Source organism: Aphelocoma coerulescens, chromosome 4, assembly GCF_041296385.1.
Source record: "Aphelocoma coerulescens isolate FSJ_1873_10779 chromosome 4, UR_Acoe_1.0, whole genome shotgun sequence".
NCBI classification, from domain to species: domain Eukaryota; kingdom Metazoa; phylum Chordata; class Aves; order Passeriformes; family Corvidae; genus Aphelocoma; species Aphelocoma coerulescens.
The window spans coordinates 584228-601069 of NC_091017.1; the positions used below are offsets into that span (position 1 = coordinate 584228).

Below are 16842 nucleotides of genomic sequence, written 5' to 3' on the forward strand. Positions count from 1 at the left end.
GCAAACACAGCACAAGCACTTCTTACAAGTGGAGGGTAGGTCTGTAAATACCTTGCCTTTAGGTGTTAAGAGAAGAACACACACAGGTGTAGCTGGGACTCTGGATACTTCTGTCTTCCCAAGTGCCTGCGAGTCCTTTCTGACCCCCAGAAAGCCCTGAAGCCGCGATGTCCAGGCACACAGGCAAGGTCTGGAGCCATCTGTGCAGAGCGGGATGCTCCTAACCAGCAGCAGAGCCGCTGCGCGTGTCCTGCGCCGAAGCTGCACACCTGTGGTGAACCTGCCGCACCCAGAGCACGTGGGACTCGCCGTGTGCCACGTGCCCAGCAGGGCCCGCGTGTGTGCTGTACAAACAAATGTGTTGATGCGGGATAAACCCGATGGACATGGGGGCATTCGGCCCAAATCACGGCAAACAAAGCACCGCTCCTGGATGGCTCAGAGTACGGGTGGGTTGGGCCCTGCCACTCCACTCCCCGGGCAGGTGAGTGCCTGGCACTCCAGGTGGGCAGGAGCAGCACCGCAGGGGCTGCGGGGAAAACAGCCCAGGCTTAGTTCTGCTTGCTTGGCACCAGGGAAGTGGTGCTCTGTTGCAGCACTCCATGTCCCTGGGATGCCCCCGGCAGCCCCCATGTGGGTGGGGTGTGCTGCCCCCTGAGTGAGCCCGCTGTGTCCCCACAGGGCCGGCTGGACGCGCTGTGGGCGCTGCTGCGGCGCCAGTATGACAGAGTCTCGCTGATGCGGCCCCAGCAAGGAGACCAGGTGGGTGTGCGGCGCGTGGCCGGCAAGGGGCTGGGGCACGGCCAGCCCGGCGGCTCTGGCGTGGGGGGCAGAGAGCACAGCGGGACGCATTGGGGAATCCGTGCAGCGAAAGGGGCATGGCACCAGCCTGGAGACACGGTGCCAACACGGGGCTCCGGAAGGCAGAGGGAGGGGTGCTGGATATGGTGTGTGCTCAGGTGGAGAACAGGAACACAGCCTCATGCAGGGTAAACTCTGTCACAGGCACACAAATTGCGCTCAGATGCAGCTGTTCGTAAGAGCAGAGGCTGGCAATAATGTCCATGCAAGTTGCTTCCCAGAGCTTTGCACTTCCACACCAAAGGCACCTTTCACAGAACAAACAGGTGAGGAAATGCGTTTCTCAGACCATCCTTTCTCCTGGAACACCTGTGGCCTCTCCCTCAAACACTGCTCTGATGAGCACACAGAGCTGCTGTTTGCACCTCTGATATTGAAACCAGATAGGGTCCTTTTGATTGCTGCTCCTCAGGAAAGTATCACTTCAAATGTCAGCACTTATCCCCTGGGACCACTCAGCTTCCTGTCTGTGGCACTTGGGAAGAGCCACAGGAGCAAATGCTTTCATTTAAATAGGATGGCAGCAGGTCACAGTCTCACGTACCACAGAGCACTGCTGTGCAGAACACTGTCTATGCACCATACAACATGAAGGCCACATAAAAGGATGAGAGGGCTTAAGGGGAGGTTACATGTGGTAGAATGGGAGGTAATGGGAATTGCCTGGGATGAAGTTGGGTGCTGTTCAAAAGGACGAAAAGGTGAGACTAAGGTAAGACCAGTGTTGGAAGCAGCAGAATGGCCAAGTGCTGTGCTGCAGGTGGAGAACACAGCTGGATACAGGTGTTAGCATTGTTACCGTGGCAGGTTAGTCACTCTTTGCAGGAATGATGCATGTGACATGGAGCAGCAATAACAACAGCAAATCTACACACAAAATACATGGCACAATACAGTTTAACAGGTAAATTCAATATAAACAGGAATATAGAAGTGGTGCCTTAAAGGGCTAAAAAATGTCAGTCAGGCCCTGACTAAGGCAGGGAGTTACTGTAAGGACTGCCCTTGGCGTAGGCTTTGCTGAGCCATTGTGCAGTCAGACACCTGCCTTCTCTGGGCCTGACAGGAGCAACACTGGTCAGCACCTCGGCTTGTGAAAAACAGAGCAGTGGCTCAAGAAAAAAGGAGTGATATTTGTACCTAAGTGAATGGTGGGTCAGATGTGACTTGTGTCACAGCAGAGTGACATTTCTGTGTGGTGTTTGCTGTCTTGGGGAAAAAAGGTATCTTTTTCCTTGTTCCTAACACGCTGGGTGGGGGTCCCATGGTGGGCCCCTGGGTATGTGTCAGTGCACGTGTGTGCACAGGGAGACACACACACACACACACACACACACACACACACTTGCCTTGGAAACAGCAGCCATGGAGTCTTCTATTTCACCATCTTTCTTTTACTGTTTAAGAACTTGCCAGTTCCATCCGTAGAAGAATTCAGTGCTGAATTTGAGTCCTTGATCAGGCAATTGAAATTTAAGCATGAAGTATCAAAGCAGAGCGAGCTGTTTGTGCACCGCGCTGTCCCGGCTGCGCTGTGTGGCAGGCAGCGGGAGGGCCGTACCGGGAGGCTGCCAGGGCAGCTTGAGCCCCAGGAGCCGCGACTGCGGGAGACGGGCAGCGCCCAGGTGTGGGCACACCGAGCAGGCTGCGGGCACAGCTGTGTGGCGGCCGCGGGAGTGTGGGGCAGGCCAGGGCACGTGGGGCCCAGGGGCTGCAACACTAAAGGTAGCACGGCTTGGACACAGCTGCTCCCCAGCTCGCCTCAGGCACAAATCCAGAGATCCAACGTGGTCTGGCTGTGCTGGGGGCCGAGGACATGCAGCCACTTCAGAGACAGCTGCACGCCGCGGCAGCTGCGCCATGCTCCCAGTGAGGGACGAGGACAGCAGGTACAGATCGAGGGCCCCACAAACAGCCTCCATTAAGCCATGAGCGCTTTTGAAGGGCTCCCATCAAACAGAGCAAGTCCGCAGCAGGAGATTTCGGCTGCAGAGCCATGTGGTGTTTTCCGCACTAACAAGGTAATTTATAAATGATGCATTACCCTGTGTCTGTCCTCCTAGCTAGACTTCCTTCCTTTTTTTTATTAAAGGGGCAAAGAAGACCGAGCCACTGCAGTTTGGGCTACTCTGATAAGCCAGTTCAGTGTCTGAGGGTTGGTACTGAACTTTTTTTCCCAGGAGTCTGGGGCTGCCCAGGAATACAGCCTGGCACGGGGGCACAGCGCCAGCCTCAGGGGCCTGTTTTTTTCCTCTAAATCCTTGTGCTTGTTTTCCAAGTCATAGTTTAGCACCAAGAGGTGATCATCAGGAGTTTGGATTCTTTGTCTGAGCTAGTGGCAGTGTGATGGTGGCTGAAGCTCTGATCCTGTGTGCATTTACGCACACAAACATCTTTAAGTCCACAAATAGCCCGTGGCACTTTTAGTGAAGACTCTGCCCTATCAGGATGCAGATAGGAGTCAACAGTAAAAGAAAGATTGTACCTCATTCTAGAAGAATCAGAACAGAGGAGAACTGTAGAATGCTTCCAGTTTGTACTTCCATGTACAAACCAGCCTTTTAAAAAGGAAGACACTTGTACTTGTTTTTAATTTTAAGCCTATTAGTATTTACCTGCTTTAAAGGTCTTTTCTAATAATGGCTGCAGAGCTAACACAAACATCTGTTTAAACTGTTACTTTGGAGCATCTCTGCATAATACAAAAGTAATACATTCTGCATGTGAAAGGTGTGGATAGCAGTGTTCCCTCCAGAAGGAAGCTCCAGGTCACTGGAGTCACCCCCTTGCCCCATAACCTGGGCTGCTCTTAGGAGGGTCTGGCTGGCTGCCCATCCCAACTAGAGTGGCTCTCCTGGCAGTTGGATTTGCTGTCAGTCAGTGGAAGTGGGAGGGATCATCTTGCTGAAGAGAGGATGTTGTGCTGGTGTCAGGAGAAACAGGGATATTTTTCCAACTATGTAGGCAGCAGTTCTTGGCTCTGCCTCCCTTGGTGCAGATGAGTCTGCTGCTCTCTTAAACGAGCCTTTGGGACTCATCCCTCTGTGAGCACTGGTAGGAAAGAGAGCAGGAAGAAACCAACCTGCCTTCCCTGCCAGTTCCAAGGCCATGCAGCACGGGATGACTGCCATGGAGAAAGGAACGTCGGTGCTGGGGGGAGCACGGATGTGCCACAGCTGTCCCATAGCTTCCCTGCCAGCACACGAGCAGTGCAGCCCCCCAAGCTGAGCCAAAGCAAACCTTTCCATGGGCAGGGCAGGGGCTGGTAATCACCGAGTGTTTCGTTGTGCAGGATTCCCAAGCAGCAAACACATTTGTTTTCCTCATCCTCACGACACCTTTCTCATGGAGTGAGCTGCAGTAGAGTGATGCACTAGGCCTGTTCCCCTGCCCAGATTATTCCTCCCCTGTGACCTGGCGGCGCAGGGCAGCTGTCCGAGCGGCTGGCCAGGATTCGGGAATGGCCGCTGAGCTAATCTTCAGGCTTTGCAGATGAAGGAGGCAGCAGATAACAGGATTAAAGTTTCCCAACCCAGGGTTTTCACAGCCCGAGACGCGGGTGGAGGGGGAGACAGAATGACTTCTGTCATTAATCTTAATTGATTGCCAAGAGGTTTTTAATCTGGCTTATTAATTAGGAAGGTCCTTAACACACTGTCTACATATCAACATCAGATGCTCTTTTGGGACTTTGGGGACATATGGCCTATCTATATTTACATTCACACAATTTACACATACATACATCGCTGTATGGGAGCTGCTCGCACGGGTAACGCACACGGAGCGCCGAGGAAGCATTTGCATTCATACCCTCCTCAGCAAAAGTGGATGGAAATGAAAAAACACCTTGCACAAAGGTTACATTCCCACATGATGAACACACATACCTCTGTTTATGTTGATATGCATATTAATCCAGATCAATTTTATGTGCCATTTATCTAGATTAGAGTTCAAATGGCATTCTTGGTTTGGCAGATTTAAGTGAGAGGTCCCAGTGTTCTTCCACAGTGACACGACATGTTTTAAAAGGTCCAGGCTGTGGTTTCACTGCCATTTTGGAGATCAGCACAAATACTTGATAATAACAGAGTCGGGTGATGTTGGAAATAACTGACCAGAGCCAGAGAGGCTCTGAGATGGGAGGCGGTGACAGAATGAGGTGAACAGAACTAGGCTGGTTTCCCTGTCACTTCACTGGGCTCTGCTCCTCTAACCACCAGCAAAGACATATGAAAACACCTTGGAAAAGCTGTTTTTAGAAAGTGAGTTTCTGGCAGGCGTGGTGTCACCTGCTGTAGCTGTGGCAGCCTGAGCTCATTCACTCACCCAGGGTGAGTTGTTATGAACCTGTGGTAAACTGCAGCTACTGGAGTTCAGAGGATGCTCAGATGTGCCCACCCAGGCCTGACCCGACGCAACTGGGGGCTCCAAAGCCTGCAAGCATTGGCACGTGTTAATCCTTTTGTGCACAACATCTTCCGAAAGAAGGCAGGGGGAGGGAGCTGTTCCCCCACAGCTCTTCAAAAGTTGGGAAGAACTACAGCACACATGCTGCGGGATGTGACTGCTGCATGGGAGAGGCAGACAGGGGGAGAGAGAGAGAAGAAAAGTGATCCAAAATTATATTTATTGCCTCCTATCTTATTACTGTATTCCCATAATTCAAAACTACTTTTGTTCTGAAATCAGTTTTTGCATGTTTAAGTCCATTCTGAACTATGGATCCATAAAGCATTAACAGAAACCCCTGTACACTTCAGTTGTTTGCATTTTAAACTGGCCAGGTGCTTCCCAGCCATAACGTTTCCTGACCATTGACCTGTGGGCTGGCGGTGTCACAGCCTCCTGCAATTTAAACACAGGCTCCAAGGAAGTTAATGCAGCTCACAGCACTAGTTACTGGTGCTGCTTCCTGTCACAAAGGGTTTGTGGGTGCACACAGGTCTATCCCCTCCCAGTCACTCTGAAAAGAATTCTGTAGCTTCTAGAAACCAGTGGGCAAATGCTACATGAGATCAATCGCTGCAGTTCAGGTGGGCTCAGCTCCTGCCGGGCTCCAGGCCGTGCCAGACAGGTGACCAGGGAAGAGGAGCAGCGTCCCTGGTGTGCAGCCTCGGGATGGGATGGGTGACACAACCTTCTGGCTGTGAACACAACCTTGGGGGTGGGTGACAGCCTTCCTAGGACAGCGCTTCCTTGCTGCAGCTTCGCAGGTACTCTGGGGCTCAGTACTGCTTCCTAGGTAATGGTTGTTTCTCAGACCTTTCTGTCTGCAGTTTTCTCCCACAGCCTTGCCCTGTCTTTATTACTTAGTCCAGCAGGCCACACGCTGCAGTGTAAAACAACTTTGATCCAATGAAAAAGGATTAGATTTTCTTGGAGGTCATTATCACGTTTTTCCAATGAAACAACAGGAGTTCTTTACTTTCTGTTTAGAAATATAAGTTCCCTTTCTGGATGCAAACTGTGCCTGTGTGAGCAGAGGGGAAGTGAAGGTGCAAAGCACACAGGAGCTCATAGCGTGTTTCATATCTTTCTGTACCCAAACAGACGGATGATATTTTATTTTACATTATAGTGAAACATAGAACCTGATAAAATCTGGAAAATCTGTTAAATAATGAGCAGAATAAGCATATTATGATCCAAAAGAAAACGGATTATTTAGAGCTGAACATTCGGAGCAGAGCCTAAGGGCTCTGAGGATATTGCTCCATTCTGGGAAGGATGTTCCCAGCCTAGCCGAGCACCCCTGCATTAGGGAATGCCCCAGAAACTCTGAGTACTGCCACTGGGGCCCCCCTGCTCACCCAGGAGAGATGTCTGAGGGCACCTCCTCATCGCAGGGCTGCCACCCTGCCTCCCAGGGCTGCCTTGCTGCCCTGTTACCGGCTCTGTTTGCCCCCTTGGGGAGCTCTGGGTGCCTGTCTTAAACCTGGAGTATCTCCCAGCCACAGCGGTCGCAGACCATTTGCTGTCATGCCTTTACTAAAAGGCATGTCAACATCTCCAGACAAAGGCTCCCCAGTGAAGCGGCCAGGGCAATGATGGGAATTCTGCTCCCGGCCCACCTGCTCCCATGCTGGAACAGCCATCGGTCCCCTCTGGTGACATCGCCATGTCCCAGCAGGTGGTTATAGGTCATCAGGGCCAATCAGCTCCATGATTATGGCAGCTCAGTAAGGTTTTTCCCTCTGATACCAACAACAGAAAGGAAAGGCATACGAAGGATTAGGAGGATATAATGGATATAACTTTTCCATTGTACCTAGGAATCTGTGCATTAGAACTGTGGGAATTCTCTGAAAGAACTCTCCCTCTTTCCTTAAATTTATTTTTCCTATGCTGAATGTAATTAAGGCTCTTTCCTTCCAAGCCAGCCACATGCCCAGCTGGCACTCTGTGAATGCTCCGAGGCACGCTCAGGGCATGTTTGATGTCAGTCCGTCCTGATTTATAAACCCATAAATGCTCTGCTTAGAGGAAGGAGAGTAATACTAGGTTTTGGCTCAGAGAAGTCAGGAGTAACGCAGTGTGCTGTGTCCTCCCAGCAGCAGGGAGGATGTGCCTTCCCATTGGGCCATGGCCGCACATCCCTAACTGCAGTGTGTCCTCTGGGCAAAGCAATGGGGCTCTCCCAAGGGACATGGGGAACCGAGGCACATGTGCAGAGGTGATGTGAGCCCCAAGTAATGAAACAAACCCATGGCCAGAAGAAGGGGGAAGGAGAGATGCCCCTGGTGAGCTTTGAGCACCAGATGGGAGCAGAGGGCTGCTGATCCAGGTAAAGGGGTTCACAGTGCATTTCTAGGGGATGAACATGGGAGAGTCAAACTGTAAAAACAGTGATATGGGCATTTGGTGCCAAAGAAGTGCAACATAAAACAGGTTTTCTCCCATCAATGCTTTCTTATTTGTTATGGAGCTTAAGGCGCAGAGATTTCACCTCATACACAGACAAAAGCCAAGCCAAGTCAGATCTTACGCCAGCCTCGAATGAGCTACACAAACCCAACCGCATTTATCACAGACCGCACTGCTTAGGGAGAAAGTCGTGGCACAGTGGGCTTTGCTCTTGAGACGGCTCTGAAGAGTAGTTTTATGAATAACTGCTTCACCTCCTGCGTTCGGGCTGAGCCACGTGCCCTATGTCACGTGGCACCAGCTGTCAGCCAGGAGAAACACTGACACTACTGATCCCCTGGTTTGACCAGTGCATGCTCAGGGACAGCATTTTCTGTGCTTTTGTCAAAGACTGTTGTCACTGGAGATGGTCTGGAAAGGCCAGTTTGGTGGCAATGAGGTGGGTGGGAGGAGGGAACTCTGCAACAGTGGCAGGAAATGGTGTTCTGTGATCAGAGTCTGTCCCACACCTGTGACTCGTGGTCTGAGCACCCGCAGAGCCCTCAGCGCCTGCGGTTGGGCACCTTGCCGGGCACCCTCCCACTGGGGACCCTGTTCCCGCAGAACCCACGTGTGCGGGAGCAGGAGCAGCAGGAGATGTGCCTGTTCAGGAGATGACACCCAGAGCATGTGCACGAGGGTGACCTGACCTGCTCACACCTGCAGTACAGCCATGCTGCCTGATGTGAGAGGAAGGGCTGGGCTTCCTTTGGCACCAGGGCTACAGGTCTGTGTGTATCCATGGCGTAAGTTCGGTCACGCGCGCCCCAGCTTCCTGAGGCTGATATTTTCAGATGTGCTACTCAGATCTATTTTAAGGGTTCTTCCCACTCCAAGTCTGTGATGAGCATTAGAGCTTTAAAGCGCTGCTTTGGGAAGCTATTATCAGTAGGTATTAATTATTGAACACTATACCTTCTGGAAAAGTTGTTTCATCACTGGAAAGTGACCTTGCTAGAAGAGGCAGAGGGAAAGAGAGGCGTATGGTGCCTCCTGAGAGCAAGTGGAGTGATGCATGGCAAGAGAAGACACTAAAGATTTATTGTCTGTGGCAAAAGAAACACAGATCTCTGCTTGTGCAGTAAGTGTTTTTGACATCATACGCCATAAAGAGTGATTGGATGCTGTAGTTAAAAAGTGTTTCACTGAAGGGAAATAATAGACATTTTCACAGTGCTGTGTCTATTAAGTGTCCAACTGCGTGGCTGCACAGCTGAGCTGGCCCTGAGAACTCCAGTGTCGCAGTTCAGGCAGTTCTGAGTTAAAAGGCAGCTGGATAATCCTGAGAGAGGACACTGAGAATTTCTCTGTCTTGAAAGAAGATCCCTTTTGACCTTGTCTGGTACAGGTTCTTGCTGCCTGACATCACACCACTGGACAAGTTCAACATCAGCGCTGTTTGGACGCCTTGCATGCAAATTTCATTTATTAACCTGGCCCCAGCCTTTTCCCTGGAATTTCTCTCTTCCCCAGCTGTTAGTGCAGCAGTGCACTTGTCTCCCAGTGACACTGCTGGTTGGAGTTGTCCCATTGCTTCAATGGTTTAAAAACCCCAAGAAAAACAGGTGTTCAGTTTAAAATAAAAGCTGGGGAGAAGCCAGCACTCAGTCTCACCTCTCACCCTTCTGGCTGCCTCTGCCAGGCTGGAGAGCGAGGTGTGGCCAGAAAGCTCCTCGATAAATCATCATTAGGTCCACGTGCAAATACAGTAGCCAGGCCCAGGCGCACAATTAGGCACCTAATTATGTTGAAAATGCAATTGTGCACTTTGCTACAATGGCCTCACGGCCTCGGGAGCCGGCTGGGGCCCAACCTGGCCCAGCGAGGCACTGGGATGGCGCCTCTGGGAAGTGTCCTGCAAGGGGCAAAAGTGTTCACGGCGCTCAGACGGGAGTGACACTGATGGAGGGGACAGGCCACAGCACGGGTGTGTTATTTCTGCCTCTTTTTGCTGCCGTTTCTTTTTTGTCCTCTCAGCAAGGCAAAGAGGGGAATACCCAGCCAAGTGGGATCCGTGATTCAGATGACAGTGTGTGACTGTGTGACTGAAACTGCAGCGAGACTGATTCCAAAGGAAAATACAGTTCAAAATAATGCTGTCACTGTTCAGGGACAGCATTTTCCATATGAAAATATCTGATCGGGAGTGTTGTCAATGCCATGGGGGACCAGACTGTTCAGCCACTGCTCCCATCAGCAGGGCCCACATGAGAGTAGGAGTGCGTGACCTGGGAGATGAGGCTGGGCAGTGGGGGAACAGCTTTAGCCTCTGCTGTTTCCTGCACAGGTGAGGTGCCACCATTAGCTTCAGGTCTGTTTACCTGTGCCAAAAGTTTTTAACCCGGACTTTTGTACTTAGCTGAGAACAACTGAGGGAGGAGCCCAGTTCCCAGTCAGGAAAAATGAAGTGCGCTTGTCCTGTGCCTGTGCAACATCCTATAATGCATTTTCTTTTTTCTTAGTTTTGTAAAACCAGCAGTCCCTTCTCCTTGATAACATGCTGGTAATTCCTTTGAAGGAATTTGAAGGAATTCCTCATTTGGAATTGAAAGCTTATGCTTAAAGTCTGAGCATAAGACTTGCTGGAGAGAATTTGCTAGTCAAGGAGCGAAGATACATTCCAACATTATAAAATCATAGAACCCTAAAATTACTGCAGTTTTTAGTTTTAAAATGCATGTAATTTGTACAGTCTGAGGTGCTGCTCAAAGGAACTTTGTCTACGTCAGGGAATCTTCATTAGCTTTATTCTGTGAACACAGTAAAACCAGGATTTCTCCATGGATTCAGGAGGAGAGGCTGCCTGGGCCTCATTTCTATCCATTTTCATCCCACCTGCCATAGTCCAGCCTATGTCTCAAACAGCTGAGAGGTGTTTGTGTTTCATTCTTGTGCTCACCACCAGTACTAAATCCTAAGGAAAGCCGCCATTTTGCTTAGGAAAAATGCAACGTTTCACATATTTTGCAGTTTCTCACCTACGTTTCCAAAGAACGGGTCCATGTCCCAAAATCCCACCAAAAAATCTAACAGTTCTGGTCCTCGTTAGCACCAGAGTCAGGAGCTGAACCTATATTTGGGAAAGCCAGTTTCACTGTGCTTTGGGCCAGTGTATGTGCAAACACAGGATTATTACCTGGGTTAGAGACATACCTGCACTTGTAAGCTCTTGCATCCCTGTCTCCTCAGGATTCCCCATCCTTTGTTACCATCTCTGCAACAGAGGAGGAACAGGCACTGTATTTTCTGATTGTCACTACCAAGTCTGCAGTGATTTATTCCTATAGGCTCCAACTGAATTAAAATCTTAATTAAGCTTATGCTACTTTTTTCTTCATTTTAATTAGGAACAGCCAAATCACTTGTCTTGGGGAAGGAGAAAGAAAAAGATAAAGAGCAGCAACACTTTTTCTGCTCTGTACTTGTATTAATGAAGCCGTGGTGCGAATGTCTTCCCAAAGAGGTACCACAGGGCAGGACAGGTAACACAGCACAGACAGTGCTGTGGTACAGGAAACCTCAGTCTTCCAGAGAAATACTTTTTTTGAGTGTTTCCTGGTATCATTTCACACCCAAGTTCTACAGTCCTCACTTTAATAAGACACCAGGAAACAACCCATTACAGCAGTGAGTTTTTGGTGCAGTCACATTGAAAATCCTCTGAGATCATCAAGTCTGGCGCTCCCCCAGCACTGCCAAGGCCACCACTAACCCACATCCCCAAGTGCCACATCCACAGGCCTTGGAACACTTCATGGAGAAGCATCGCTTGTCTGTCCTGCTCGTGCTCCACCTACAGCAAACTGTACACAGATCACAGGCTCTGCCTTGAGCAAATTCGAGGTTTGTACTAAGCTCTCCTAACTTACCAAATGCTGCCATCAATGAAGTGTAAATCCCCCACTTTAAGCAGCAAAGGGATTTTTGTGTGCTTCTCTTTCCATGCTGCCTGTTCCTTTCTCCCCAGCCAGCCTTTCCAAAGGCTGCAGCTTTGCACAAGTGCAAGCTGGCTCTTTGTGGAGAGGCCCTGGCTGTGTTTGTGTGCTCCTCTACAGGGTGGAAGATTTTTTTCCACACACTGCCCCACGGGGCCCGTGGCAGGAAAGTGGCCATTCCAGCAGTTCCCCCCGTCTGCAGGAGAATGCGCTTCCACCAGCAAAGCTGCTGTGGCAGGGCCAGGGGCTCAGGCTTTCCCAGGGCTTCATGGGGCAGGGGCCATCCCAGGGGGACCTGGAGACTCTCAGCGCTCCTGTGAATCTCCTGCTCAACATTTGCATGTTGACATTTTCTACTTAAGGGACCTTTTGGCATCTCCGGCATTAATTTATAATGCTGTGGTAGTGGGGCTGCAGCACTGCAGGCACAGCCTTTACTTTAGAAAGACACTGCTCTGGAATCAGACTGGATTCAGTGTAGAGACTGACCACATTCCAGCTGCTCCTACTGGGATTTGGTTTGTTGGATTTTGGTTTGTTGAATTCTTGAATTTTTTTTCTGATTGTTTGGCTAGATTTTACAAGTGTATTTCCTAACTGTATTTCCGAGTATCTTTACATTTCACATGTTCTAATGGAGTGTTACATGACACTACTGGACTCTGTGCACCTTCCCGTGTGAATTGAGCCCCAGGATCAGTCCAGGAAAAAAGGACTTGAATTTGTGTACTTGTTTGGCAGATATAATTCACTTGTTTGGCAGATATAATTCACCTAGCCTGGTTCATGCAAAGGTGTAATAAGAACCAGGGGGTTTTACATGGGCAAAGTGGGCTTAAAAGGGCCATTTATGTCAGTAAGCCCTTGCATGGGCAAAGGACAGACCAGCTGGATTAAACTTTATTACAGCTGATACAAGGCCCCTTACAACATGCCTGGGTCATTTAAAAATTTTAGAAATCATTTAGCTTCAATCAGCCCTTCACTAACTGCAGTTAAATGCATGTAAGCCATTTGAGGACAGTTCACAAAGCCATTTTTATTCATTTAACTACACCTGTTTGAAAATGTAATTTGAAATACGCAACTAATTACAATAATTGAACCTATGTTTCATTTCTGCCAGAGAATTTTTATTTAGAAGTTTCTAATTTGCCCAGTGCAGGCTTTGGTTCTGTTATGCTTTCAACTCCAAAGAGCTGACATCCTCATCAGTGAAAGGATGTAGAAAAGGCACTGATCTACCCGTGTTGTAATTAAATTCAGGTTTCAGTCCGTGTGTGGCTGCAGCTTCGGAAGGTAATTGTGCACACCTCATTGCTTTTTACTTCTGAATGCTGCTGTGGTCATTTACCAGGTAATTCCAGAGACAAGGTCTAAATTATCAGTGATTTCATAAAGTTTAAAATATCCATACCTAACAGGAGAGTGCCAGGGCACTGCCTCCTGCCTCCCAGACTCTGAGTCCAACAGTCGTGGAAAGGCCCCAAACCCGAGGGGGAACAGGGCGCTGGGCAGCCCATGGCTCAGTTCTGTGTACAACAAACATGGCGTTGCCATGGCAACCACGCTTAACTGGGTTTTGTAATAGCAGTGACAAACCCCGCCACCTTTCCCAAATTCACCATTTATCACGGCATTCCTACACCTTACCTCCTTTTCACCATTGCGAGCCATTTCCCAGCTCTCACATAGGGATTTCGGGGGGGGGGGGAAGGGCTGTTCCTTTCCTTTGACCAATGAAACCAATCCGATTCCTCAGGCAACTTGAAACTCTCTAGGTGGGATAATTCGAATTTTTGTCAAATCTCTTGGAACTCTAGTGTCCTCCTCCTGCTGGCATTCCCAAGTGTCTGCTCAGGCAGGAGGTAGGAGCCAGCTCAGCACAAGGCTTCCAAAGACACTGTAGGGATTGTGCTCTGCCCACACATCTGCCAGCTGGGTCAGGGTCCTCTGGAGGATGCACAGCTTCTTTGGGAAGATCTGACTGTGCCCTTCCTGTTGGCCCAGTGCAGCCAGGGCTCAGGCTGGGCTCTGGGAGTAGCCCCCAGCCTTGCCCCAGGCTCTGGGCATGCCTCCGAGCGCACTGTCCCTGGCAGTGCCATCCCCCAGGCTCCCATCCAGCCTTCCAGGCCAGGCAGGTATGAAACAGTGGGGAGTGTGTTCCTCGGTGTTTCAGTGCTGCTGGATGGATGCCCATCCTGGCCTGGCCCTGTGCTGTGCCCAGATGTGTGCCCCCCCAGCCAAGCCGTCTGCACTTCCATGCCCAGGAGCAAGCTCTGGGTCACCCCACGCAGGAGGGGAGGGCGCTGGGCAGGGACCTACACACACGGCATACACTGCTCCTTTTCCTTTTGCATCTGTGCAGCTTTTCAGGAGATGCCGGCTCAAGTGTTACCCAAGTACTCAAGGCCAATTCCTGAATGAAGTGGAGGAGCTTCCTTCCTTAATTCCAAAGCTGACAACTCCATCACCACCTCAACCAGGCTGTGTACAGCTCTAAGGTCTGGCCAGCCTTATCCGTGCTTTAGTGAGAACCAGATGTTCCCTCTCTCCACAGATCCTCTGAGTTATCTCCCATTCTCAGAGTGCCCTCGAGGGTGCTTCCTCCTGCCTGGTAAAAAACTACAGAAACCCAGAAGCTTTGGATAATGAAGCAAACATATTTTTGTGGTGCAGTGTGGGCAATTTTTTTTCAGTCTGCTGCTAGTTTTTAAATATAAAGTATAGCATATGTTTAACACAGAACATATGGAAAGAAAGAAAAAGCAAATCTTGAATTCCAAGTATCTTATTCTAAGTGGAAAAGACTCCACAGTGTGAAAGTGGTCATTCAGAACAAAATCAGAAAGATGTACTTATTATACGTAAATATTTATAAACCTAGTTAGGAGAGGGAGAGTTCCCTCACTGTGGGCAGTGTCCAGGCACACACATAGGTGAGTCTTGCTTTGAGAGGAAGGTGTGACTCCCCAGCTTTGTCAGAACTCAGGAGGCTGCTCAGCCCCCCTGCCAGGAGCTCGTGTGCTCCTTCCCTGATGTAAGGTAGGCTGGGTAAGGCACCTTATTTTTCTGGACAGACTGACGCTGCAATGATTTAATTAATTTCTAAGCCAGATAATTCACTTCTAAATTCTTAGTAGACAGTTATGTTCAGTGTAAGAACTCTTCCATTTGTTTCTCTATCTGCTCTTATACTTTGTACCTGCCTGTGTAGGACAAATCAATCCAAACTTTCAGCTGGAAGTTCATGATCTCTTATGCACCCAGACTCCATCCACATGGACCCGGGTGCTGGGAGCAGTTCAGCTCCTGGCACAGGAACAGCAGCAAACGCCCTCCTGTCCCGTTATTGATGGGGAGAACTCCTGAGAGGCCGTTTCACGCACCAGATTTTTTTACCAGCAGAGACTCTGAACAGACGGCCAATAGATAAAGCAGCATGGCTGCCCCTGCATTCCCTCCTGCCCCCAGTGCTCACAGAACTACGGCACCGCTCGGGCCCAGCCCTGCCCTGAGGGAAACACCGCACAGTGCAAAGCCCAGCACTGTCCCCCGACTGCAGCGGCTTCTCTTCTCAAGTCCTGGCACTTTGTCTCTCCTCCAGAACACAAGGATGGGGAGAACTGGTTTGAATGCCATGAGACAGGTATTTACTTCTCTTATTTAGAGAGAAAGCCGCAGGAAGGACTCGGCAGTGGCAGGGAGGGACCTCCAGTGCAGGTCTGTGCTCCCCAGACCCACCGGCACACAAGAAGCCCCAGGTGCCATCCTTACTGACTTCCTCCTTCCCCCCTTTCTCTTCCCTCTCCTTCTGTGTGCAGTCCCAGATAACTGCCAGTCACTTGGCCGGGCTGGCTCACAGAAGGTGCAGCAGGCACAGATGGCACTAATGCATAAATGTGATCTAGTGAAGGGATGCCAGCACCAACCCCCAACAGGTTCCAAGGAACTGCAGTGCACTTAGAGGGATACGGGGATTGGCAAGGTGAAAGCTGAGATTTGCAAGAGCTCACTGTTCCCAAATCAACAACAGAACCCTACAGCAAACGAGCAGATTTCTTTATTAATTTAGCAAATGCACTTAATGCCACCATCTCTGGGTTTATGTGTAACAAAGCCCCTCCAAAGCCCTCACTCATTATACAAATTAAACTGAGTGAAGGAAAAAAGGGAGAAAGGCAAAGGTGGGAACTGAAAACCAGAACAGACTCAGCAGTCTGCACTGATTCCCATGGTTTTTGGGAGAGCTCCTCAGAGGAAACACAGCACAGAGCGGTTGGGATTCAGGGGATCTGGACAGCAACAGAGTAAATGTCATAAATACCCTGTCCCTCCTCAGCACTCGGAGCTCTCCCAAAAACCCCACCAAATCCCTTTTTCCAGTAGTTGTTGGAAACGGACATTCAAGAAAAATGCACAGGGAAGGGAGGAAATGCAACCTGACCATGTTCCCCCAGGAGACCTCTCCTGACTGCTGGAGAACAGGGGCACCTCCATAGGCACACCTGTGGCAGTGGCTTCTAGTGAGGAGAAACATCTCAGAGAATACAGCTTCCACCCCCAGGCTGCATTCCGAAGGCAGGGAGAGAGGACAGCCCAGTGCACCCATCCTGGCGGCTGCCAGCACTGTGTGTGATGGGCCAGCTGGGGGGGCCCGGAAGGAGCCCCTGACCTCACCCTGTCACTGTGCAGTCCAGGGACCCTTCACATCCCAGTGCCATGAGCCTTATGCAGCTGCCTTTAAAGGAACTGTTCCTGATTTTCAACAAGGCACACAGGAGCAGAAGCAGAGCCTAAAAATTAACAGAGCTGGTAACTTAGTGACACTGGCACCTGCAGGGGAATTGTAGCAAATGCCTTGGCAGTACAAAATCAGAGAATGCTGCTGGGGAGTGGGATGCCCAAATACCTGAAAAGTTTGAATTACTAATCCCTTTGGCATGCCAGCCAAAGCCTAACAATGTGCTGGGGGGCTTGTCTTCAGGAAGAAGCGCTTACTCTTGTGGTACCAGGGAAGCTGACGTGGTGGAGGGGTGGGGAACAGCCTGGCACCCGTGTCCTTCCTGGCCATGTGCTTGGTGTCAGCAGCACTGAATTGTCACCAGCTGGGACAGCTGGGTCACAGTGGCATCTA

The 16842-nt window shown here is 50.1% G+C and overlaps 1 protein-coding gene and 1 long non-coding RNA gene across 3 annotated transcripts in view; one reads left to right on the top strand and one right to left on the bottom strand.

Moving 5' to 3' along the window:
* Positions 1–16842, top strand: part of ANTXR2 (ANTXR cell adhesion molecule 2) — a 79733-nt gene that overhangs the window by 53166 nt on the left and 9725 nt on the right. The window contains exon 16 of the mRNA XM_069012314.1: positions 682–762. Within this exon, the coding sequence (XP_068868415.1) occupies positions 682–762 (81 nt within the window). The remainder of the gene's footprint in view (positions 1–681; positions 763–16842) is intronic.
* The window catches only part of LOC138109241 (uncharacterized), a 55803-nt gene that overhangs the window by 3572 nt on the left and 35389 nt on the right, over positions 1–16842 (bottom strand). Inside the window, exon 1 of one of the 2 annotated variants that reach the window (XR_011150374.1) lies at positions 52–657. The exons of the other annotated variant lie outside the window; for it this stretch is intronic. This is a non-coding gene — a long non-coding RNA (uncharacterized lncRNA). Of the gene's footprint in view, positions 1–51; positions 658–16842 lie in introns of those variants that run through there. 2 annotated transcript variants of the gene reach the window in all.